The sequence below is a fragment of the Canis lupus genome, chromosome 16 (assembly GCF_003254725.2).
Source record: "Canis lupus dingo isolate Sandy chromosome 16, ASM325472v2, whole genome shotgun sequence".
Classification (NCBI taxonomy): Eukaryota; Metazoa; Chordata; class Mammalia; order Carnivora; family Canidae; genus Canis; species Canis lupus.
The window spans coordinates 22,302,160-22,328,970 of record NC_064258.1 but is presented as its reverse complement, the minus strand read 5'-3'; the positions used below and the strand labels follow the sequence as shown (position 1 = coordinate 22,328,970).

Below are 26,811 nucleotides of genomic sequence, written 5' to 3'. Positions count from 1 at the left end.
GACTAATTTGAAAGATATATGCACCTATATGTTTATCGGAGCATTATTTATAATAGCCAAGGTGCGGAAGCAACCTAAGTGCCCACTGATAAAGAAGATTTAGTGTGTGTGTATATATACACTATTCTGTGTGTGTGTGTGTGTATACACACACACACACACAAAATAGCCAAGGTGTGGAGGCAACCTAAGTGCCCACTGATAAAGAAGATTTAGTGTGTGTGTATATATACACACACATAGTGGAATATCATTCAGTCATAAAAAAGATTGAGATCTTGCTATTTGTAACAACATAGATGGACCTAGAGGGTATTATGTTAAGTAAAAGAAGTCAAAGACATCATCATTTTTATGTCAAATTTAAGAAGCAAAACGAACAAACAAAACAAAACAAAAAAGAATCATAAATAACAGTGAAACCAGTGGTTGCCTGATGGGTAAGGGAGTACAGGGATGGGTCAAATAAGTGAAGGAGACTAAGAGGCACAAACCGTAGTTATAAAATAATAAGTTACTGAGATGTAAAGTACAACAGAGGGAATATACTCAGTAAGATTATATAACTTTGTATGGTGACAGATGTTAACAATACTTATATCATGGTGAGTATTTCATAACAAATATAAATATCAAATTACTGTGTTGTACACCTGAAACTAATATTGTATGTCAGCTATACATTAATTAAAAATAAACATTTTTAAGTTAAGTTAAAGCTAGTGTGCAAGGCAAGCAGTGAATCAACAGGGAGTATATTTGTAAATTGATTTTAAACTATCTGAGGTACCAGTTTAGAGACTGAAAACTTGATGATCGTGTTCAAATGATCAATGTTGGTCAAACAAGCTTGTATAGTATTGCGCACTTTTTTCTGCTTCCCTAGCAACCTCTACCATCATGCTAGCAGACCTGTGATTTTCTTTGAGGGGATCAGTATACCTAGCCCCAGGAATGGAATCATGATTTAAACTAGACATGATAACCTTTACTCATATTGCTAGCCAACTTGGCCCACAAAGTTTCTGCTGAAAAATCAGGTGAGAGTCATGTGGGTGTTCCCTTATATGTAACTAGTTGCTTTTCTCTTGTTATTGTTAAGATCCCTTTTTATCTTTAGTTTTTGGCATTTTAATTATTGTGTGTCTTGATGCGGACCTCTTTTGGTTCATGTTTAGAGCTCTTTCTTCTTCCTGGACTTGGATGTCTGTTTCCTTCCCGAGAGTAGAGAATTATTCAGCTATTTCTTCAAATAAGTTTTCTACCCCTTTATCTCTTTTCTTTCTGGGGCTCCTATAATGGGAAGATTAGTACTTTTGATGTTATCCCAGAGATCCTTTAACCTATCCTCATTTTACTTTAAACTTTTTTCTTTTTGCTGTCCAGTTTGGATTATTTCCGTTACCTTATCTTCCAGATCTCTGATACATTCTGTATCTTCTAACCTGCTGTTTATTCCCTGTGGGGTATTTTTCATTTCTGTTATGTACCCTTCAGCCTGATTTGTTTCTTTTTAATATTTTCTGTCTCTTAGTTGAGGATCTCACTGAGTTCATCCACTCTTCTCCCAAGTCTGATGATCATCTTTATCAGGTAGATTGCTTTTCTTCATATTGTTTAGTTCTTTTTCTAAGGTTTTGCCTTGTTCTTTCATTTGGAGCATATTCCTCTGTCTCTTTATTTTGTCTAACTCTCTGTGTTTGTTTCTATGTATTAGGTAGGTTAGCTATGTTTCCTGGTCTTAAAAGTAGTGGCCTTATATAGAAGGTATCTTGTGGGGTGTTATTCTATATGTTGGCAAATTGAACACCAATAAAAAATAAATTTAAAAAATGAAGGTATCTTGTGGGAATCAGCAACTCTCCCTGATGACCAGAACCAGGCACTCTAGGGGTGTCCCCTGTGTGGGCTGCCTGTGCTTTCCTGTTGTGATTAGGCAGGCCACACCACTTCAGGAGTGCTCATAGATAGAGCTAGCCCCTTGCCAGGCTGGCTGTAATGTAGTCATCACTACTGCAGATGTACTGGTGTGTAGGACTGGCTAAGAGGTCCAGCTGCAGCTGCTACAGGCATGCTGGTGGGTGGGGATAGCCTCTCTTATGGCTGGCTTTGCAGCCTGGTGTGGCTTACAGGTGTACTGGAGGTGGGACTAGCATCCATTGTGGCTGGCTGCAAGACTCAAGTAACTATTGCAGCAGTTCTGGTGAGCAGGCCTGATCCCCCTCCATGGGCCAGTAGTTGCTTTGGAAGGGCACAGGTCCTGGTTGATGCTGCCTGCCAGGTGTTGCAGGGATGGTAGGGAGCTATTTTGGAGGAGCACCTGCCAGGACAGAAAGATTGGGGAGGGTGAGGCAAAAGGCTAGCAAGATAGATGGAGAATGTCAGAACTGACATCGGCCAACCAAGCCTGCTAGGCTAAAGGAGGGCAATAAAAATGGCACTTGCCCACACTTCCATTCCCAGCAAAAGTTCTGCTAGATCCCTGCACCTCCAGCACATGCCCTAAAATTATTCAATCAGTGTCCTTTGTGGATAGCTCAAGTATTTTCATACTGCTGCTTTTGTGCTTAGAGTGAGTGATATTGCACACAGGCCCTTTAAGAGTGGAGTCTCCATTTCTGGCTCTCCCAGAGTTAAGATTCACTTGATTTTCAAAGTCAAATGTCATAGGCATTCATCTTCCCACCTCCAGGGGGAGGGTGTAATGTAGGGGCTAAATCCCACAATTCTCAAGGGGGACCTCCACACCTGTAATAAATAGTTCTGCCCCTTGTGGGTCCCTATGTCAGGGATTTAGTTCCTGACCATATCTCTGCCCTTCCTGCCCTTCTCAATTTGGTTTTTTCTCCCTATCTTGTGAAGAGTCATAATAGTTTTCAGCTCTTTCTCAGAGTGAGTTGCACTACACGTATTTGTACCCTTCATGTTTTTGAGAGGGGGTGAGTGCAGGATCTTCCTACTCCTCCATCTTCCTCTCTCCCCAGCTTTAACTTCAAACTTAAAGTTGGTCTTAGAAAAAGAGATAAGAATCACATCTTCTCTGAAAGAAAGGAAGAAAGGAAATAAACTCTCCCACATCATTTTCCTTAGCCGCAAGCCTTTAGATAGATAGAGATTTACATATTCAGATGAATCTGTAATCTCAGAAGAATATGAGGAAACTCTACCCGCTGAATAATTCTAAGATTAAAGACGCCCTAAAATATTTTCAGTATGCATTTGGTTTGATTTTAGAGAAGGCTGAAAGGCAAGTCTGCATCAGTGGGTTTGGTAGTCTCTGTCTCTGTAAACCTTTTTAACACACACACACAGAGTAAAGCTATTTGGAAGTTTATAAAGACCCATCAGTTTCTTTTTCTTTATTTCTCTTAACAACAACTGAACACTTCATTTTCTAGTCCCCTTTCATCCTTTGCTTTGCCTTTTCTTTTCATCTGATGACTCATGCTCCTACTCTTCTGTGCTATTCCTTTTGTTTGTTGACTGACACACTGATGTAATTTATTTGAGACAATAGCTTTATAGCTAAAGCTGTAGAATTAATGTTTGAAATGGTTTTCCCTTTATGTGTTTTTTAGTTGAATTTTCCCAGTGGTATCAGTTTCTTCAAAGACTACTAGAAAATTGGCCCTATTACCTTCTCTCCTTTTGTCCCCTTTAAGTCATCTCAAAAATTCATCTTTCATACTCGTTTTATTGTATAAATGCCCCAGCTTCATAAATAGTATGCCTTCTGCTGGTTTTCCAAATCTCTTTTTAAACTGCCTTTAGATCATTTTACTAAAGGATGTTCATATTGGGAGTAGTTCTTCCTGCACTTTTATCTTGCCACCAAAGCAGTGTAGAGATAGATTAAAATAATAAACTTTCATAATAAATAAGACTTTAGAACTAGTATGCCCTTTGGATATTGTTTAGTTCAGTCCCCTGATTTGACTGATGGGTAATACTGATAACATTTTTTATTAGCAAATGCCCTTATTAAGCCCTTTTACAACTTTCTGAGATAAGCTTAGTATTTTATTCTTTTACTTTGTTACTTTATTAAAATTGGAATGTATATCAGTTAATAATGCTTTCAGCTGCATTTGACAATGCCTGATGAACAGTGGCTTAAACGCTAAAAATATTTATTATTCATACTTTACAAGATATTCAGAGATAATAGAGAATCTTAGATTTGGATCCAACTGATTTTATCTTCAAGAACCTGAGTTCTTTCTGTCTTTCCAGTTTTCCTCAAGCTAGCATCTGGTCCTTTAGTCTTCGTGCCTGCTGCCCTATGTCATGGGGTGCAGTTTAAGCAATCATATCTAAGTTGAGGAAGAAATAAGAATGAAAGGGGGCCTTGCACCTGTAGTTTCTCCTCTAAAGCCTGGCCCCCTTATCAGAAAGTAAAATCACCTTCCCAGAAGCTCCCCAATACATTTCTCCTTACATTTTATTGGCAAGACTATCACATGACCCATCTTAGCTGCAAGAGGGGCTGGGAAAGCATTCATGTTTTACAGTGAGAGGAATCTTTATAGTGGGAGGAATATAGGAGTAGCATAGGGGATTGAGAATCCGTTTTGATTGACTAAATTACCAACAACTGTCAGAGTGGTCATCCTAAAATATACATGTATATATTTTCATATCCAGGGAGGAACTATATCTTAGACAATGGGTTCTGGAGTCAGATTTCCTAAGTTTAAACCCTAGCGTCTTTGCAAACTTTGACTTTGGACTTCTAGAGAGTATGCCTCTGTCTGCTTTACTGTAAAACAGGGATAATAATGTACCAATTACATACATGATTATTGTACTAGTGACTTGAAGTTAGCATATGATGAGTACTGCCTATATATGCCATTATCATCATCAAGCAAAGCTTGGCATCTCCACATAGATACCAAACTCAGAGCAAGCTTAATTACTAGCAACTTTTTCCCACTTTTGAACAAAACTACCTAAAAAAGTAACTTCCAGTAGCGTCAACTTCATAATTATTAACTTTAAACTAAGATATACAAAATCTCAATCTGACTAGGAAAACCCTTAAGAGACTTATAGTCATAACGGAATTTGCTTGCCTCTGTTGTGATAACTTATAACCGACATGTCATTTTGTTTAGAAATAAAACTCTTTAGGTTTTCTATAAATGCTTCGTGTGTCAAAGCAGTATGGTGAAAGGCTTCTTTTGACTAGAATCTATCAAATCAAGAACCTGGGACCCATCTGTAATTTGCAAGATCTCTTTCTCTTTTTATATATATATATATCATATATAGTATACTATATAGTTCTGTAGTGACCTAGATAAAAACAAAAGCACCAATTACAGTTAGAGAAAAAAAATCTCTGCAGTGTTTTTTTTTTCCAGGTATTTTTAGGTAAACATACATGGAGATAGGAGAATCAAATGGCTGCTTAAACATAATATTCAAGAAATAGTTGATGATGAAAAAAATTTTGTAGTATGAGAAAACTATCAAAATATTATATGAAGTTTTATAAGAAACCATAATACTCTGAGAAATTGATAATTCTAACAGAAAGTGATGTTGGGAAACCCAGAGCAGCTTCTAGAAAGTGTTGTGGTCTTGTAGGGGACTGGAAAGTAAATTCACCATAGATTCTTTGTAGAAGTATGGAGAGTAGGAAAGAAGTAAACAACCATATCCAAACTAGGTTCAGATGAGGGCCTAGGTCATGTGAGGGAAGCTCGAGTGACGGCGCAATAGGGGCCATCTGATTGCCCACAACCAGAGGTGATAGCTCCTCCAGCATGTACCATTCTTGAGCCTTAATGTTGAGGAAGCATGATTCCTCCATGCATTATGAACAATGTACTGACTACCATTCTTCTCTGATTTTCCCTCCAGAAAACCCGTTATGAAATTTATGTCAGCATTCTAAAAGAAGGAGGCAAGGAGCTCCTGAGTAACAATGAAAGTGAGGCTGTAGGATTGAAGAAGTCACATTCAAGTCCTTCGCTGAACCCAGATTCATCTCCAGTTACAGCCAAGGTCAAGCGTAACGTGTCAGAGAGGAAAGATCACCGACCTGAAACACCAAGCATTAAGCAAAAAGTTACTTAGAATCCATCTGTGACCAGGAAGTACTGGTCATGGAGCAAAATAGAGTTTTTCAAGATCTTTCTGGTAAACCCGTGAATATCTTTTTAAACAGTCTGTGACTAAATGGTGCATTAGTAACCTTTTCTATTGCATAGCTTTGTTAGTTTCTGTACTGATTGTCTCTTTGCTCTTGATTTCTTGGCTTTGATGATTTTTTTTGCTACTTGATGACTAATGCACCTTTTTCATGAGGGGAAGGGGATCATGATTTCAGAATGATTATGTGTCACTTTTCCTTTGGTTTTTTTCTTGTTTGCACTCTGCTCAGTTGTTTTATGTATTCTCAAATCAGCTATTACACTTTTTTTTAAGGTTAAAAAATTAAATTCCTTGTGGAACATTTAACTGGACAAACTTGGTAGTTTAGCAAATTCTAGCCAGAGTTAATATAAGCCTTTATATGTGAAATCTTGCTCAGTCACTGAGGTGAAATTGAGCACTCACAGAAATTCAGTTAAGAATTAAAATTCTGGGAATCAAGATGTCCCACTGTGATGCAGATGTGCATACATCTTCACACTTACTGTTGAGTTCTGACTCTGCTGGAAGCAGGGATAGGAGGTGTGAAGATCAGAGGACTGGAGAACTTAAGAAGTGCATTAGCTTCCTTGAAGTATTGATTTCATTTCAGCCAAAGAAGGAAAGAGAAAGTGAAATCTTTCGCCATTGAAGGTTGTGGAAAGACGACACCAAGTTCATTTTGTTTCCTAAAGGGTAGTGGCAATAATTGACTCTTGGGGAGCTGTAGCAGTAGGCTTGCGATTGGTGTGCAGGAAATCGTTACCTCATTCCCAGGGTCTAGACTAGGAATCCAGAATCATCTCTATCGTCAATACTCTGCCATTCAGGAATTAGGTTATTTTAGGCATGGTGTTATCTCCTGATTGTAAAATATTGGAGTCTTCCTAACAAAATAATGTTGAAAACAGAACTCCTTTTGTTCTTTTTTAAATCAAAACAAAGTAAGACAGGAAAAAGTAGCTGCAGTTGTTCAGCAATGCAATGAATATTGATTCTTTAAAATAAATCTGAAAGTAATAAATTGAATGAATTGTGATTGGAAAACTGGAATCTACTGGCTACATAAGCAAGGTTACTTAGTTTATTCTTATCTCAGTCTTTTTGATAGCCAATTCAGTCTGCTACTACTGAACTTTCTCCTGAGAACAAGTACTTTATTTTAAATCATTATTTTCTATCTACTCAAATTTTATTAACCTTACAGTCATGAGTTTTTTCCAGTGATGGTCCCTTTGCAATTTAGGATAATAAACATCACATTCTCCTGTAGAGGTAGAAAAAGTGAAAATTGAGCCTTCTATTAGTTAGAACTTTCTGATTTTGAAACCTTGATACTTTGTGATAGTTAAAGCTATAATCTTCATGACTTCAGAGATAATAGAATCACTTTGAATACTCTTCTCTCCCATACATATTTGCTCTAGTTGTGCTCAGTTTATTAGTTAAAGGTACTATGACCAAAGAATCAGGGACTCTGCATGAATAGCATGGTTCTGGTAAATTAGAGAAAACCTGCTATTAAACCATGGTGGTTTCTAGTGCTGTATTGTTCTGATGTACCAGCATTTAATCACAAGATTATTTATTAACATTTACTTCCTTTACCTATATAAATGCCCATATTTGCTAGTGCCCAGAAAAGAGAAACCCCATGCTAAGGTTGTAGCTGCTTGCTTTGTGATAAGTATTTTGCCACACCTTGAAAAGTTCACTCTAACCCTCTATCTTGTTTACATGAAGGCAATGACTAATTTATGTTTCAAACCCAAAAAACAAGGTAGTTCCCAATATAGCCCTGTGTACCTGATTCATTTTTGTAGCTTCTGACCAAATCCGAGATTTCCATGAGGGAATCATCTCTCTTCCTCAAATCTGAATAATTAACCTATTTGTTTTCTGCCTAGATACTTAACTCATACCAAGCAGAAAAATACCTAGACTATATAATCTCTGAGCTTCAATAACTAAAGAAAAATAAACATCCCTGATTGGCTTGAATGTGTTTGTCCATAGTGTGACTGTGTCTGTGTATATAGAATGTCTCTGTGTATTTTACTTACAGTATATAATAGACATGAAATGGTACCTTGCTACAGTGTTTCTGACATTTAGAGTAGTTCTGAAATGCTCAGTTAGCATCAGCAGCACTATAGCATTATTCCTATTATATGACTTACTACTGTTAGCCTACAGGAACTTCTGTAGGATATGCTAATAGATAAATGGATGAGAAGGACACTTTGAAGCTGCCATATACTATGCTTGCATAGTTCCTCTTTAAAAACAACTGCAAAAGGTTTTTCTGTGAGCCAGGATCCCAGATTGCCCTGGCATGATGTTGCCCATCTGCAGGGGATGGGTTGAGAATACTTCTGCCCTATTTGCTGTCAGTGCACCTAGCAGGCCAAGAGTTTATTCAATAGGAGGAAGTGGTCCCTGATTTGACTAGATTCTAAGAGTTTTGCCAATAGCCAACCACATTTTCCTTTGTGATAATTTTTTTTACAATGATATCTAGTCAGAAGAAATTGAAGACATTTCCTTTCACAGCTATTCCAAGCCTGCTACCTAGTTCACAGTACAGGGACCTCTTCTTCTCCTTTCCTTCTTCCCATTCCCACTCCTCATCCATATCTCAGCACCAGGAGCCTTGGGATTTCTCTCCGTGTGGTAAATTATTATTCTCCTTCATATAAATACACTTAATATTTTTTGTACAGAAAATCTTGATAGTCATCAAAACACCTTGGTGATAGTCTTGTTGCATAATTGACCGTGGCTAATGTATAAAATCTTTGAGAGTTTTCGGGCTTTGTTCCCCCACCTTGCATGTTGACTTTTACAGGTGTCAGAAATCTCTTGATAGCAATCAAACTTAATCACTAGCATACAGAGTCCTTTTTTTTTTTTTTTGCCAGGCTTATAGCCCTTATTTAAAGTGCACTTTTTAGAAACACTTTGGTACTTTTAGCAACACCTACTTCAACCAAGCAATACTTCCATGTTTTTAATTAATCTCAAGTAAAACCAATATGTGGGAGAGTCCACTGGTAAAACTGTAGTTCCAATTGATCCTAGGTAAAGATGGTAGAAAGCAATTGTGTGAGACCTTCTAGACTTCTCTGTTATACTAATTCAGAAGATAGGACAATGTCCTAGTCAGGAGTGATAAGAGAGAATTAATTCTGAAAGAGAAAAATTGGCTGGCTTTCCAAGGCCAAGCTACAGGTGGTTTCTTGAGTTTGTATTTTACCCTGTGGCCAAACCACAGAACTTCTGAGGCTAGATAATAATTTATACAACCTGAAGTGAAGGAGAGTTTTCTGCTGTTCCTGTCCTATTACTCCTTCTGATGTAAAAAGCTTGAAAATCTGTTCTTAGGTAAGGAAGGGCCTGATTTGGTATGAGCTAAACCTCTTCTCTGTCTTTATCCCTAATCATAGACAATGGGAAGAATATTGAACTTTTCAGAAGTTTCTCTATTTCTTACTAGCCAGACTTTCTTGAGTACAGTTAGTTGTCATTGGATTTTGAATTCACAGGGAGTTTCTCAGCCTTATAGATCCAAATTTCTGTACTTTAGCACTTATGGACCTAGTCAAGTTTTCAGCACATTGGTAGCTACCTTACCTAATTTCAGCGGTGAACAATCTCTTCACTTTTCAAATGACAATTTTTTCCAATTGTAACATTAACACTGTTAAACAAAGAACCAAAGTGGCATCCAAGGACTTGTTAAAGTAGAGTTTAGTTAATGAATAATAGTGTGACTTTGGATTTAAATAGCATCTGCTTTTCTCAGCATCTAATTTGCTCTGACAAAAAGAGATCAGTCAGCTTTGTGACTGCAGCTGTATGATGAGCCCTCTGCAGCTACCTTGCGCCAAAGCTTTCTGGCTGTCTCTTCTCCCAGGCCAGTTCAGGCCATTCGTCTGCCTTCTCCTTGGGTCAACAGATATCTCCATTAGCCTTTGACATCCTGTACTGTCAAGTCACCTACAAGACTTTAAAGGTCAGTAGTTCACCATAAAATAATCCCAACAAATGATAGGGAAGTGCTTGGTCATTGCTTCTCCTCTCAGAATCCTTTTCAATGTCTCACTGATAAAAGGGGGACTAAAGTCCAAAGCCATTGCCATTCTCCTTTTGTACCTATAGTATCCAAATCCCGAGTGGGCATCATTCTGCTTAGGATAATAACGCCCATTGCATGCAAAGAGAATATTTTCATAGACAGAATGTCAGTAAATACTTGAATCTGCATGATAGTTTGTTGACTTGAATGCAACAGCAAGAAAATATTGCAAGTTAAGTAATTGTATATACAGTTTCCTTAAATCTCCTTGGCTTGTTCTTTGTAATTTATGTGTGTATCTGTAGTAGTGCAGGATTTTGGAGAATATTCATATCGATAGTGTGTCAGACATCAAAAAAATGCTTTCTGTCACCTGCCAATGTTGTATTGTGGTTATTTATAGTTGTACGTATGTATATGTATCATTGTGTAGACTGTATATCAGTATATGGTATATGTATATCAAATTTATTTTTATCTTTAATAACCAGTGTGATATGAAAAGCAAGTAAAAACCTCATAGGATTGATTATATAATGCAGTTATTGAGAATATATATAGTGGTACTGTTTTATTAAACTTAAATTAAAATATTTTGATTAGATTTTTAATAAGATTTTATGTTAGAAAATTCCATCTTTGATCTTTGAATCACCAGGGCAAAATGACTCTGAACTAACTTTGTGAAACTATTTCAGTGTACTGTGTACAACACTAAGGGGGTAGCTCATTGTAATTTTAGATACATGGAAAGAGGGGAAAAAACAGACATCCTATGCAGTCTTAACAACTTCAGTATTCTGGGCGCTTAACCATAAACTCAAACTGGCAGTTTTGGGCTTATTACAAATTGTGATGCTTTAAAGCACATGTTCTTTATTGTTGTAATTAGTCCAGAAAAATAGAGCTTTCAGAAGAATTAAATAAGTGCCCACCATATCATTTTTGTGCCTGTGTCTATTTTACAGTAGATCAAGCCACTCTTCTAGCACCGCCTCTTTACCCTCTTTAATTTTAAGAAATATTACAATGTTAAAGTATATCAGGGTTTCCCAAGATCAGGTACTATATTCTAGGTTTGCAGTTGTACAAATTAGCATCTAGTGTCACAAGTAAAAGAATTTTAGGGCAGGCTGTGGACCAGGTTAAAACTTAATTTAATATTTTTATATTTAGGTCTCTTCCTGCCTCTCCCCAAAGAAGAGCCACTGGCCTTAGTTGTTTGAGCTTACTGCTTATCTTACAGTGTGTAAATATATAATTAGAGATTAAATGTATATTAACCAGCATGTTTGGTGTATTTAAAGCAGCAACTGAGTATGTCTGAGTGAGTGGTTGAGTGCAGTATATTTTTAAAAATACTGTCTCCTATTCTTTGTATCTGATTCAGAGAATTGGAGTTGTAGAGTGGAAGACCAATCTTTGGCTCCAGTCTACAGTAGTGTGTTGGTAGTTACATTGGAGGGTTTTTTTTTTATTAAACTACAGTTTCAAACTATTTTTGCAAATATATCATATTTCCTAATTTGTTTTTGACATGCAGTAAACTGGCTCTGTGACTAACCAGAAGGATCTTTGTTCTGCAAGAGTGTGTTTCTTTCTAAAAATTATAGTGATTTGCAAAAAAATCCATTTGATTCAGAAAGTATACATAAAAGGAGTAGCAAAAATAAAGTTTCATTTTGGGCCTTAATCATTTGAAATGTTTGGACTTTTCATATAAAGCCATGTATGTTATAAAGCCAAGTAACCATTTGGCATGGATAATAATATCCACTGTATAGAGAGTATATATGCACACTGATTTTTAATGCCATCAGGATACTTTTTTAAGCTATACGAATGAGACTAATTAGACCAAATTGAAATCAGAGGGCTTGAGGGGGAAGTATGTGAGCTGGTTGCCTTCCATTTAAGGTAGACATACATGTGGTCAGTCCTCTGCTCCTGAGAGATTCAGAACCAGTTAACTGTCCCCTTAGGGACATGTGTAAGGGGAAAGTCTTACACATGTAGGCCTCCCACATGTGTACATACACTTGCACACATGTATACATAGTGGATGTTTTAAGTTATACAAACTTTAAAACACAAAAGGCCAGGGTGTAAAAATGTTGAACGAAGTGGGTGGAAACTGCATCACAGGAATATTTTCTAAGGGCTAGGGAGGAGTTTGAGCTCTAGAGTCTGACTTTGAGAAGCATCGGATTTTTAACAAATATATGAATACATATATATCACATCCACCAAATTGAAAGCTTTCTTATCATTCATAAGCAGCCAGTCTCCAACATCTTGCAGTACCATGGGGACATTCCAGAAGGCTGATGTTCACTGTTTTCCAGGGTGGCACTGCTGCTTGCCCTGGAGATCATTCCTTTGAGAAAGGAACACAAATAGAGAAGCAAAAAAGCGCTTACCATAGGAGCATTAATATGAATTGTCCACATTCGCTTTTCAGCCATACTGTTGAGAAAGCTCAGATTGAAGTTATGCTGAACAGTTAAGCACTTTTCTATCAACAATGACAGTAAAGATGGAGATGAAAAGAAACTTAGCTAAAATATATTTCCCTTTGCAGGGTTAAGAACTAAACTCTCACTAATAATGTCATAAACACCTTCACTTCAATTCCTGAAAATCTTGGTTAATGGAGAGAAATTTGGAGTTTCACTTACCATTTCCCTGTGAGCTTGCATAGATAAGACTTTAGACACTCCCAAGAGAGTCCTATTCAGAAAGCTCGGTTAAGGACAGTACTGTAGGTCTGAGGCTCCTTGCTCTGACCCCTGAATACTGGGGCACTACAGAGGATGACAATGTATTCTCTCTGCAAAGAGGAGCTTCTCTTCTGGCCTTCCACTCCACTTGGGCTTCTACTGAGCAGCAGGCACATCCTGGATTTCAATGTTGTTTCCCTGGCTTTAGGAATCCAGCTGTTGTAATGAGTAGACCCTGCTGAGGTAAGATATCAACTCTGAGAGTGACTGAGTCACTGGAGGTGGCATATGACAAAGGTATTTTAAAAATTTTCTGACTGACACCAAGACCACATATTTTGCCTTTGCACCCAGATTTCTGGAAATGGATAATGTTTCAGTTCTGTGGGAAGGGTCAGGGAACACTAAGTTTATTGCTTAGCATTTCTGCTCAGTGCTTATTGCTTAGCATTTCTGCTCAGTTTAGATGAGAGCTGTTGGGTAAAGGCCTAAATGCCTCCCTCCATTCTCTTCTACCTCAGGTTTTAGGAGCCCATTTCTAGAACAGAAATTTATACGAGTGGAGAACCAATACTGTCAGCCTTGATTACTGTAGGACAGGCAGGAGGGTAGTAATATGTATCCTGTAATATAGAACAAGCTTTTAACTTGTCCAACCTAGTAACTGGATTATGTTTTCTGTGACTCAAACTAATTGGCAGTGTGGAACTTTCATTTACCTTCAAAGTTTTCTCCACCAATCATTGCAGTTTCATTGCAGTACTGGTGCCATATCTCCCTGCAAATTGTGAAAGTAATTAGTGACAAAATAGCAGCCTAATCCTTTTCAGTGGCCAGACTGTCAGCATTAGCAGACTTAGGTAAGCTAGTGGGACTGAATTATGTACTGGAAACCTGTTCCTCATTATCACCCACCAGACTGAAGACATGCCATCTCCTAGAGAATTATGGCATTTATGGTGGTCATCTTTTTAATGGAACAGTAACTTATGCGGATATTGTTAAAGCATTCAGAGACTATTTTGAAAATTAAGTTTACATTTTACAATTGCTTTATTTTTTATTAAAATAGTTGTATATAAATATTACTCCATTTCACTGATGTTAAAGTAAACCTAACCATGTAGACAAGTGTGTCACCTGATATGTATAGAAGCTATGATATATATATAGTACTTTTCTCTATTGTGTAAATGTTTATGAATATAATTGTTCTGTGTTTTTATAAGTTGGGGATAATTTGTTGTTTTACAACAACAAAATCAATTGAACTTAAGTGGCTTTTATGTAATAGAAATTATGCAAAATAGTGAAAGATTTAAAATATGTATATGATATATGTAAATGTACAAACTTTAGAAAGAAATAAATTAACAAATTTCAATCATTTAGGGGAATATTTTTATTTGCTTATTTAAGCAACTGTATAATACCTTTAAAAATCAAAACACAACACACCCCATCCTGCATTAAAAAGCCCCACAGTGGCCAGGATAATTGATTAAGATGTTAAGAAAGTCAAATCGTTAGCTCTCACCTCCATTAACATCGGTCAAAACCCGTGTTTGCACAAAGATGTTGATGAGACTTAGGGGGCCTACTGTCTTCATTAGCAGACTTTGAGCAGAGAAAGAAGTTTTGAAGCAATTTCAAAAATTCATTTTGCATTCCCATACTCCTAACATTTTTTATCAAAGTAAGGACTGGAGAGTTCATTATTGTGCTAAAATGCAAATGTTGGTCACTGCTTTATGGTGCCTAGTATATACATCTGTGTTCTCATAACCAAACTTAATACTAAAACTAAGATCTGTTGATTTGAAAAATGAAAAAATAAAACTCCACCCTAATCACCTAACTTCTGAATATTTGAGAAGATGTTTTATGTTTGGGGATTTGGGCTTTTTGAAGCAAGATAGCTGATAAATGAATGAAAGTGCTGTCTGGCAGAGATGAAAACTGTTGTTATGTGTAAATTTCAAAGAAATAAATAGCTTGGGGTGGGGAAAATGGAGGAGATAGGCTCTTTGGCACCCATTGGCTTCCACTAAGATTCCCTGTGTGACTCTCAAACATGAATCCTCTTAAGTTAAAAATAGACCTGCCCTACGACCCAGAAATTGCACTGTTGGGGATTTACCCCAAAGATTCAGATGCAATGGAAGGCTGGGACACTTGCACCCCGATGTTTATAGCAGCAATGTCCACAATAGCCAAAGTGTGGAAGGAGCCTCGGTGTCCATTGAAAGATGAATGGATAAAGAAGATGTGGTTTATGTATACAATGGAATATTACTCAGCCATTAGAAATGACAAATACCCACCATTTGCTTCAACGTGGATGGAACTGGAAGGTATGCTGAGTGAAGTAAGTCAATCGGAGAAGGACAAACATTGTATGTTCTCATTCATTTGGGGAATATAAATAATAGTGAAAGGGAATATAAGGGAAGGGAGAAGAAATGTGTGGGAAATATCAGAAAGGGAGACAGAACATAAAGACTCCTAACTCTGGGAAACAAACTAGGGGTGATGGAAGGGGGTGGAGGAGGGCGGGGGTGGGGCTGAATGGGTGACGGACACTGAGGGGGGCACTTGACGGGATGAGCACTGGGTGTTATTTTGTATGTTGGTAAATTGAACACCAATAAAAAATAAATTTATTGTTAAAAAAAATTAATCCTCTTAAATATTGAATCCTACTGTACACCTGAAACTAATATAATGTTATAATGTCAATTATATCTCAATTTAGAAAAGAAACAAACATGAATCCTAATTGCCCAGTTGTCTGTTCAGGATTAGGAGTTTTATATGTCTTAGCATATTCTATTTATTGCAGAATTTAATATTAAAAGATGAAACACTCATAAGAAGAAACTAAAACCCAGGGAAAATTAAGATAGGAAAGAACTATCAACTCTAAGTAATGTCTCACCTCTACATTAATTCTATTCCACAGTACTGTGAGATTTAACCGTGGGACTGCTGAGTCATGCAATTTTTACTGAAAAATTATAAGCCATGGTAAGTATTAGAGATAGGCATATATTTTTTCTAATATCAGAAAAGAAATTCTGGATACTGTAGACTAGTGAGCTTGGTATTAATTCTAGGCATAGTTAAGAGAGCATAAGGATGCAACAATTACTACAAGCCAGCATGGATTCTCAAGAACAAATCATTTCAGACTATATATTTCCTATTTTGTAAGATTAAGTAGATTAGAAAATGTAGTAGACAAAATGAGCCATAACAAAGAATTTAATGTGGTCATAAATATATCTGGGCAAAATAGTGAAATAATCGATATAATACAATTGGTGGGTGTGTAATCATTTGAATGGTGCTAAGATACCTCTCAACCTAGAAGAGCATGTCTAGTGTCCTTATGCAAAGCCTGCTTTTTGGCTCCAGCTGTCCAACATTTCAATTAATAACTTGACTAAAACTACAAAAAAATGTGTTTATTAAAAGTGTGTATGTCAAAAGGCTGGGAGAGAATGATTTTACTAAAGGATAGAATCAAAATACAAAAAAAAAAAATCTCACGAGGCAGGGAAATGGGACAAATTAACAATGTGAAGTGTTAAAGTGTAAGTGTGTAAGATTTTACATATCAGTTATTAAAAAAAAAAAACAACCATACAAGGTCAAGCTAAGACCTTCTGTTGCATAGTATAGCAAACACATAGGAAAGAAATTCTCCAGCTTTAATCCACAGCAAGCTCAAAACGAACAGTGATGTAGCCACCAAAGACACTGGTGCATACTTTGTGTGATATAAGTATGATTTCTAAAACAAGAAGGTGAGTCACTACACTAATGCTCTACACTAATGAGACTACACCAGGATAAAGTGTCTTGAGACTTGAGATGTAAACAAACCAGAGAGTATGCAAAATTATCAGTCAGGATGGCAAAAATCATGAACAATGTAATGAGAAATGTAGCATATACGAACAGAGAACGGTTAATCCATGACAGAACTAAGGAATACTGATTTAAAAGTTAATGAATCTTATGTGGAAGGGAAATGAGAATTGTGCTATAGCAATCTAAGGGGTTTAACTAGGATTGATTATTGGAATCTACAAGAACTTAATAGAAGGAAGAGCTTTCCACACAAGGCTGGCCACAACAGACAAATCACTTGCCAATAGAGTAGTTCAGATTTGGTCTGGCACCCATGTGGAAGGTTGTAATATTGAGAAATAAGAGAAAACTCAGGTGGGCAGTTGGATTGTAGTAACAATGACAGATAATATTATTATTTAAAATATCTATCGAGCACCTGGCACTATGCCAGCTACTTAGCATAGATCCTCTCATTCAATCTTTATGAAATTCTGTGATATAGCACTATTATTTCCCCCATTTTACAGATGAGAACAAGCCTGCATCAGGTTCCATCTCTTCAGATATTTAGCATTTTAATACCTCAACAGCTTCTATCTTGATATACAGAAATCAGAGTCAGTATCTTTCTTGTCAGCCTCCGTTTTGAGAAGCAATGACTCCATCACGGGAGTAGGAATCTCTGTGTATCTTTGGGAGGAGCTGGCAGTAAAAATAGTCTTTATAGCTCCATATGCCTGGATGCCACCCACAAAATTCTGAATGAATTGATCTGGAATATGGAAATTTTAGAAGTTCCCTGGGTGATTCTATCATGCACCCAGGCTTGAGAACTACTTCCTTGGAGCTTGGCAACTTAGTAACATCCCCTTGGACATTTTGGGAAAAGTAGAATCTTAGGCCTCACCCCAGACCTGGTGAGTTAGGATTCTGCATTTAAATGATGTCCCCAGGTGTACATTAAAACTTGAGAAACCCCGCTTTAGAGCAGTTCCCAAACTGTGGTCCTGAAGCAGCACTAGCAGCATCTCCTGAGAATTTGTTTAAAATACAAATTCTCCATCCTACCTTGGATCTACTGAGTCAGAAACTCTGGGGATGAAGCCCAGCCATATGTGCTTTATCAAGCCCTTCAGATGGAGCTGATGCCAACAAAGTTTGAGAATCATTGCTTTGTTAACTCACATGGCTACAGAAGCCTTCTGTACTCACAAAGGGCAACTGGTTGTTTCCTGCCATTATTGTGCATGATGCAGTGCTACCCATTCTGCCTTGTATCTGTTAGCTCTCCTCATAAAGAAGGGAGACCAGGCTTTGACCACTGTATTATGAAACGTGACCTGGATGTTGCTACTGAGCTGGCCAGAAGGCTTGCTTATACGTAGAAGTGAATGGGGAGCCCAGCACTCTCTTCTCTGTGTTAGGGGGCTTCCTACTGGCCCATTGCATAAACCCTGCCTGAAGTATGTGCCTTGGGCTTGCCCTTCTGAAACAGCTCTTTCTGTCAATTCATTTGCCTACCCTTGCTTTAAGGACAATCTGCTGCTCCTTTTCTAGGTAACGTTTCCTGACTACAGATAGTTCTGTCCTAAGTTATAACAGAATTTGGGGGGAAAAAAACAATTTTGGCCACACTACTAAAATTTGTGAGAGGCCTTTATGGCCTGGAAGAGTATATCCATGAAATTCTTAACTGGCAATCTCTCTAGAGTACAGTTGCAGATAAAATATAAGATGCTCAACTACATTTCAATTGCAGATTAACAACAATGGCTTTTTAGCATATGCCCCATGCGATATTTGAGACATACTTATACTATGGAAAGTATTTGTCGTTTATCTGAAAATCAAATGTTACTGAGTATTCTATATTTTATCTGGGAGTCCTCCCAGGGGGTCCCTTTAGGTAGCATTTCCTTTGCTGGCCAAAAAGAGGATTTTGTCAATATCTTCAGGTTAATAAGATCCACAGAAGCTCATTTGTGCTGACAGACTCAGAGGATGGAAGGGTAAAGTCACATGTCAATCTATTAAATGAGAATAAAAATAAAATCATAAAGTGACTTGGAATGTTGCTGTTGTGGTAACAAACATTTTCCCCCTTAGGCATATCTACAAAGTATAATTTAGCTCCTCAAGGGCAGAAAAAAACTACCTTACTCAACTTTGTGTGAAGTAATGTGCTATGTACGTGGCATCCCAAGAAGCTGCTCAATGAATACATTTTGGATGGAATCAAAATGAAAGGCATTATGTCTTCTAGGTCACCTTTCCTTTGAAGTCATTTGTGACACTTTTCCCTCCTAAGGAGTGACTTTACAAACATAATTCACAGGGTCTTGGATGGACACCACACTATGTAGCGTTAAATATACATGGCCTCACATGCTTATTTCTGTTCAGTAGAATAAATGGTTAATAACAGATATACTGGAATCCAAAAGAGCTGCCTTTAACTCCACACCATGCACCTTACTGGTTGTGTGACCCTAGTCAAATTACCTAATCTCTGTTCCTGTTTCCACATTTTTAAAATGTGAATAATAACACTCACTCATCAGGTTGTTATGGAGCTCAAATAAGACATTACATATAAACACTTAACACAGTATTTGGCCCTTAACAAACCCTTGTAATAATAGTAATATAAAATAATAATAATAGATAATATTAACTAACATTACCTTATTGATGGCATTAATTCCATTAATAGTAGTTGTCAGCTTGTTCCTCTGGCTTCTGGCCCAGGAAGAATTGTGTTTTTAGCATATATCTCAGCTCATCCACACTGTGTTGATTTTGTAATTTAACTCTTAGAAGAATTTTGGAGCGGGCTACTTTACTAAGCCACAGTCTGCACATAAAGGTTAACAAGTATTTAGTACTCCCATCAGCTACTTTTGATGATACTACTACTTTGATGATATCTACTACTAGTTATGATCTTGGTCCTCTAGAAAAGTATTGTTCAATATGATAGCCACCAATCACATGTGCAAATTTAAAATTTTGTTTTAGTTACCTGACCTACATATCACTAATATATAACATATATATACTGGGACACCTGGGGGGCTCAGTGGTTGAGCATCTGCCTTTGGTTCAGAACATGATCCTGGAGTCCTGGGATCAAGTCCCATATTGAGTTCCCTGCGTGGAGCCTGCTTCTACTTCTACCTCTGCCTATGTCTCTGCCTCTGTGTGTGTGTGTTTCATGAATAAATAAAATATTTTTTTAAGTAACATATATATATAGCATATGTTATATGTGTTATATACACATCTCAATCATCTACTGGACAATACTACTCTAGATGCATGTTTAAGCTGAGATTTTTCATGCACTTTACATAGCACATAAGATAACCATGAAAACATCTTTATGGATCAAGACTTAGGTACCAAAAATTGATTCATTCATTTAAGAAATATTTGTTCTGCCACGGAACCATGCTCAATAATAGCAGCAAACCATATATCCAAACATTACTTTAGCCCTTACATAAAAAGATAAGTATAGTATCGCTAAATAGCCTCAGAAAAAAATTCCAATAAAAATAATATAAAGTATAACAGAGATCTAATTGAAATAAGTTAAGAACTAATGAAATTTACTGAAAAAAATTGTGTAATTCAACCCAATGAGCAAGTCTGCTCTGAGTTTTTGTTTTTACTTCTTCCTTTGAAATATGGATCGCTATTCCTCTTCGTTTCCCTACAACTATTAAAAGAGGGGTGATAGAATGATCTCCCTGAATGTACTCCTCCAGTTTGTCTACTAGGAGATATGGAAGTTGGGCTATTCCATGCTAGGGTTGAGAACAACTTGCAGCCAGGTTGTGGACAACTTTGAGAGGCAGTGTCTCCACCCTGAAGAGGCTGGTTTTTGGGCAGTGTGATCTGTGGTTTGCCTCTCTGTACTTGATGTTTAGGTAATCTATGATTCCTAACCATAATAAGAGACATGCTCATGGACAGGGGTAGATGAACGCTCAGATCTGGGGATTTCAGTTCTACCTGAAAGCATCTACAGCCCATCTTTTCTTAGTATATTCTCCTCAAAGCCTAGCTAAATTCTAAATCTAAACAGTTGTAAATGCCCACTTGGATTTCCAATGTACCTAAAAGGCACTTGAATCAGGGAGGCTCAGTAAGTTTTTTGGAAAAAAATAATTGTGCTATTAACAATGATGACAATTGGAAAGCATGGGGGGGACTCCCTCCCCCAGAAGAACAGCATAGATCCACACCACAGGAGTCCCTAAAATTTGAAGTTTTGAAAGTCACGAGCATGAGATAAAAAAGTTCAGATACAGGCAGGGTTAATGCAGGGTTCTGACCAAAACTGGGGACAAAAATGTGATGGGTTGCTCTTCTGTGAGTCTCACTGAAGAGTGGGAGGTGAAAACTTTCAGATTGGGCTAGAGAGTTGGGTGTGGCCATATTCATCTTGCTAATCATGGCTGAAAGCCTTCAGGGAGCAAAATAGCACCACTTAGCGGACTCCAGAGCTGCTTACCAAACCTTGTCTCCCCATGCACTGGAGGCATATTTTCACTAGGGCAAATCCACCTGAGAATCAGAGCAACAGGCCCTCTTCCAGAAGACCAGCAGAAAACAAATCACACAAAGTTTACTGCTCATGGAGAGTTGTAGAGCTGTAAATCTTCAGCTGTAGGGGAAAATATTATCTACCTACCTTTGTATTTTATTCTTCATTTTTGAATTATTATTTTCCATTCATTTTAATTTTTTTCCTTTTTCATATTTTATGTATACTTTATATTTATATTTTCATTTTTAACTTACTTTCATTGTATTTTACTTTATCTATTTTTTTGTTTAATGGGATCTAGATTCTTTTAAAAGCAGACTATCTGGGCTTGAAAAAAAGCATGTAAGTAAGACACTACAGAACCCCTTACTGCAGAGATAAAAGAACTAAAATCTAGTCACGCTGAAGTTAAAAATGCTATCACTGAGATCCAGTCCTGAGTGGAGGCCCTAAAAATAAGGATGGGTGAAGCAGAGAAGTGAATCAGTGATATAGAAGATAAAATTTTGGAAAATAATGAAACTGAAAAGAAGAGGGTAGGAAAAGTAATAGACCATGAAGGTAGATATAGGGATCTCAGGAACTTATTAAAGCATAATAATATATCTTAGGTATCCCAAAAGATGGAAAGAAAAAAGGGTAGAAGTTTTGTTGAGAAAATTTGAGTTGAAAAATTCCCTAAATATGGAAAGACCTAGACATCCAAATCCAAGAAGCACAGAAAACTCCCATTAAACTCAAGAACCAACCATCACCAAAGCATATCGCAGTCAAATTCACAAAATACAAAGACAAGGAAAAAAATCCTAAAAGGAACAACAGGGAAAAAGGTTCTTAACCTATAAGAGAAAATCAGGTTCACAGCAGATCTGTCCACTGAAACCTGGCAGGTCAGAAAAAAGTGGAAAGAAATACTGAATGTGCTGAAAGGGAAAAATATGCAGCCAAGAACTTTTTATCCAACAAGTCTGTCATTCAGAATAGAAGAGATAGAGTTTCCCAGGCAAACAAAAACTAAAGGAATTTGTGATCACTAAACCAGCCATGCCAGAAATTTTAAAGGGGACTCTTTGAGTGGATTTAAAAAAAAAATCTCCAAAAACAACAGACTAGAAAGGACCAGAGAATATCATCAGAAACACCAATTCTGCAGGTAACACAACAGCACTTAACTGATATTTTTCAATAATAACTCTAAATGTAAATGGACCAAATGCTCCAATCAAAAGTATTATCTTAATTCCAAAACCAAAGACCCCATTAAAAAGGAGAATTACAGGCAAATATCCCTGATGAACATGGATGCGAAGATTCTCAACAAGATACTAGCTAATCAAATCCAACAGTACATTAAAAGAATTATTCACCACAATCAAATGGGACTTATTCCTTGGTGCAGGGAAGCTTCAATATTTGAAAGTCCATCAATGTGATACACCACATTAATAAGGATAGAAACACATGATCCTCTCAATAGATGCAAAAAAAAAAAAAAAAGCATTTGACAAAGTACAGCATCCTTTCTTGATAAAAACTCTCAACAAAGTAGCAATAGAGGGAACATACCTTGACATCACAAAGGTTGTATACAAAAGACCCACAGCTAATATCTCTCTCAATGGGGAAAAAAATGATAGCCTTTCCCTTACAGTCAGGAATAAGACAGGGGATCCCTGGGTGGCGCAGCGGTTTAGCGCCTGCCTTTGGCCCAGGGCGCGATCCTGGAGACCCGGGATCGAGTCCCACATGGGGCTTCCTACATGGAGCCTGCTTCTCCCTCTGCCTGTGTCTCTGCCTCTCTCTCTCTGTGACTATCATAAATAAATAAAAATTAAAAAAAAAAAAAAAGGAATAAGACAAAGATGTCCATTCTCACCATTACTGTTTAACATAGTACTAGAAGTCTTAGCCTCAGGAATCAGACAACAGAAACAAATACAAAGCATCCAAATTGGCAAGAAAAAAGTCAAACTTTCATTATTTGTAGGCAACAGATAGTATATGTTGAAAACCTCAGAACCAAAAAATTGCTAGAACTGATACATAAATTTTAGCAAAGTTACAGGATATAAAATCAATGTCCAGGGGGCACCTGGGTGGCTCAGTTGCTTAAACATCTGCTTTTGGTTCAGATCATGGTTTGGGGGTCCTAGGATGGAGTCTGGCATCAGGGTCCCTGCTCCATGGGGAATCTGCTTTTCCCTCTGCCTCTGCCACTCTCTCTCTCTCTCTCTCTGTCTCTCATGAATAAGTAAATAAAAGTTTTAAAAAGTCAATGTGCAGAAATCTGTTGTATTTCTTTGCACCTATAACAAAGCAGCAGAAAAAGAAATCAAGGAACTGATTCCATTTACAAAGGCACCAAAAACAATAAGATACCTAGGAATAAACCTAATAAAGAGGTAAAAGATGTTTACTTGGAAAACTATAGAACACTTATGAAGGAAATTGAATAGGACACAAAGAAATGGAAAAGCATTCCATGTTCATGGGTTGGAAGAACAAACACTGTTAAAATGTCTATACTACCCAAAGCAATCTATACATTTAATAAAATTCCTATCAAAAAACCACCAGCAATTTTCACAAACAACCCTGAAATTTATATGGAACCACAAAAGACTCTGAATAGCCAAAGCAATTTTGAAAAAGAAAAACAAAATTGGAGACCTCATGATTCTGGATTTCAAGCTATATTACAAAGCTGTGATCATCAAGGCAGTATGGTAATGACCCAAAAACAGACACCTAGACGGGCACTGAGGGAGGCACTTCACGAGATGAGCACTGGGTGTTATAGTATATGTTGGCATATCGAACTCCAATAAAGGGGAAAGGAGAAAAAATAAGTGGGAAATATCAGAAAGGGAGACAGAACATGGAAGACTCCTAACTCTGGGAAACGAACTAGGGGTGGTGGAAGGGGAGGAGGGCGGGGGTGGGGGTGACTGGGTGGCAGGCACTGAGGTGGGCACTTGAAGGGATGAGCACTGGGTGTTATTCTGTATGTTGGCAAATTGAACACCAATAAAAATAAATTTATTATTTAAAAAAATATATTAAAAACAACAACAACAAAACAAAACAAAAAGAAAAACAGACACCTAGATCAATGCAACAGAATAGAGAACCTAGAAATGGACCCTCAACTCTGTGATCAACTAATTTTTGACAAAGTAGGAAAGAATATCCAGTGGAAAAAAGTTTCTTCAACAAAGGTATTGGGAAAATTGGACAGCATGCGCAGAAGAATGAAACTGGACCACTTTCTTACACCATACAAAAAAATACATTCGAAATGGATGAAAGACCTAAATGTGAGACAGAAAGCCCTTAAAAATCCTAGAGAAAAACACAGGCAGAAACCTCTTTGACCTTAACTGTAGCTGTTTCTTATTAGGTCGCTGAAAACAAGGAAAACAAAAGCAAAAATGAACTATTGAGAGTTCAAACAATCAATAAAGCTAAAAATCAGCCCATAGAATGGGATTTTTGCAAATGACAAATCCAATAAAAGGTTAGTAGTATTCAAAATCTATAAGGAACTTACCAAACTCAACAACCAAAAAAAACAAATAATCCAGTTAAGAAATGGGCAGGAGATATGAATAGACATTTTTCAAAGAAGACATCTAGATGGCTAACAGACCATCTAGATGAAACAGATGCTCAACTACATTCATTATCAGGGAAATACAAATCAAAACCATGATGAGAAACCACTACATACCTGTCAGAATGGCTAAAATTAATAACATAAGAAACAGCAGGTTTGGGTGAGGATGCAGAGAAAGAGGAACTCTCTTGCACTGTTGGGGTGCAGCTACTTGAGAGAACAGTATGTAAGTTCCTCGAAAAGTTAAAAATAGAACTGCCCTATGATTCAGCAATTGCATGACTGGGTATTAACCCAAATGATACAAAAATGCAGATTAAAATACATACATGCACCCTGATGTTTATAGCAGCATCAACAATAGCCAAACTGTGGAGAGAGCCCAAATATCCATCAAGCCCAAATGTCCATTATATATAGTATATTATTTATTTATTTGTTTATTTATTTATTTATTTATTTATATTTATTTATGATAGTCACACAGAGAGAGAGAGGCAGAGACATAGACAGAGGGAGAAGCAGGCTCCATGCAGGGACCCTGATGTGGGACTCACTCCCGGGTCTCCAGGATCACGCCCTGGGCCAAAGGCAGGCGCTAAACCGCTGCACCACCCAGGGATCCCTATATAGTATATTATATATTCTATTCTATTTTATTTATTTATTTATTTATTTATTTATTTATTTATTTATTTTTAAAGATTTATTTTTTATGATAGACAGGAGAGAGACAGACAGACAGACAGAGGGAGAAGCAGGCCCCATGCCAGGAACCCGACACGGGACTCGATCCCGGGACTCCAGGACAGCACCCTGGGCCAAAGGCAGGTGGGAAACCGCTGAGCCACCCAGGGATCCCCTATATTTATATTTTATTTTATATAGCAACCTATTTTTTATATTATATATATAATAGAATATTACTCAGCCATAAAAAAGAATGAAATCTTGCCATTTTCAATCATGTAGATGGAGCTAGAGTATATTATACTAAGTGAAATAAGTCAGAGAAAGAAGAATACCATATGATCTCCCTCATATGTGGACAGAAAGAAAGAAATTTAAGAAAGAAAACGGATGAACATATGTGAAGAGGGGAAGGAGAGATGGAAGCAAGCCCTAAGAGACTATTTTCTTTAGATTTTATTAATTTATTCATGAGAGACACAGAGAGAGAGGCAGAAACACAGGCAGAGGGAGAAGCAGGCTCCCTGTGGGGAGTCTGACGCAGGGTTTGATCCCAGGACCCTGGGATCATGACCTGAGCAGACGATCAAGCACTGAGCCACCCAGGTGCCCTGCCCTAAAAGACTCTTAATGATAGAGAATAAACTGTGGGTTAATGGAGGAACATGGATGGGAGATGGGCTAGACAGGTGCTGGGTATTAAAGAGGGTATTTGTGATGAGTACCGAGTATTGTATGTAAGTGATGAATCACTGAGTTCTACTCCAGAAACCAATATTGCACTGTATGTTAAGTAAAATTTAATTTTTAAAAATATGATGAAAATTGTTATTTACTGAAAAAAGTCTGTGCAAAGCATTTAAATATATTACTTCAGTAAACCCCTACAAATAAATTGCCCCAGGTTACTTATAAGTGATAGCACCAGGATCCATGCTTATAGCCACAAAGCTAACTACTTGTATTAGTTAGGGTCTAATCAGAAGAGAAAATGCACAGTAATTTGATCAAGGACAATTGAATACCAAAAAAAAAAAAAAAAAAAAGAGTATAAGAAAGGACTGAAATGGCTCCGCCAGAATTCTAAGGCTTTCTGCAGAGATTTGAAAAATGGCACAAATGAAAGTATCAGCATCTTAGGTCAACATCCTTG

At 37.2% G+C, this 26,811-nt stretch overlaps 1 protein-coding gene across 10 annotated transcripts in view; it reads left to right on the top strand.

The window, feature by feature from the left end:
• PSD3 (pleckstrin and Sec7 domain containing 3) overlaps positions 1–14,797 on the top strand; it is a 588,043-nt gene extending 573,246 nt beyond the window's left edge. For 8 of the 10 annotated variants that reach the window (XM_035699985.2, XM_035699986.2, XM_049095085.1 and 5 more), the window contains one exon: positions 5,869–14,797. In XM_035699985.2, coding sequence (XP_035555878.1) covers positions 5,869–6,084 — 216 coding nt within the window. In that variant the 3' untranslated portion in view covers positions 6,085–14,797. Of the gene's footprint in view, positions 1–886; positions 1,041–1,534; positions 1,594–5,868 lie in introns of all 10 variants that reach the window. The other 2 variants (XR_007402752.1, XM_035699987.2) reach the window with 2 other exon arrangements.
• The last annotated feature ends 12,014 nt before the right edge of the window (positions 14,798–26,811 follow it).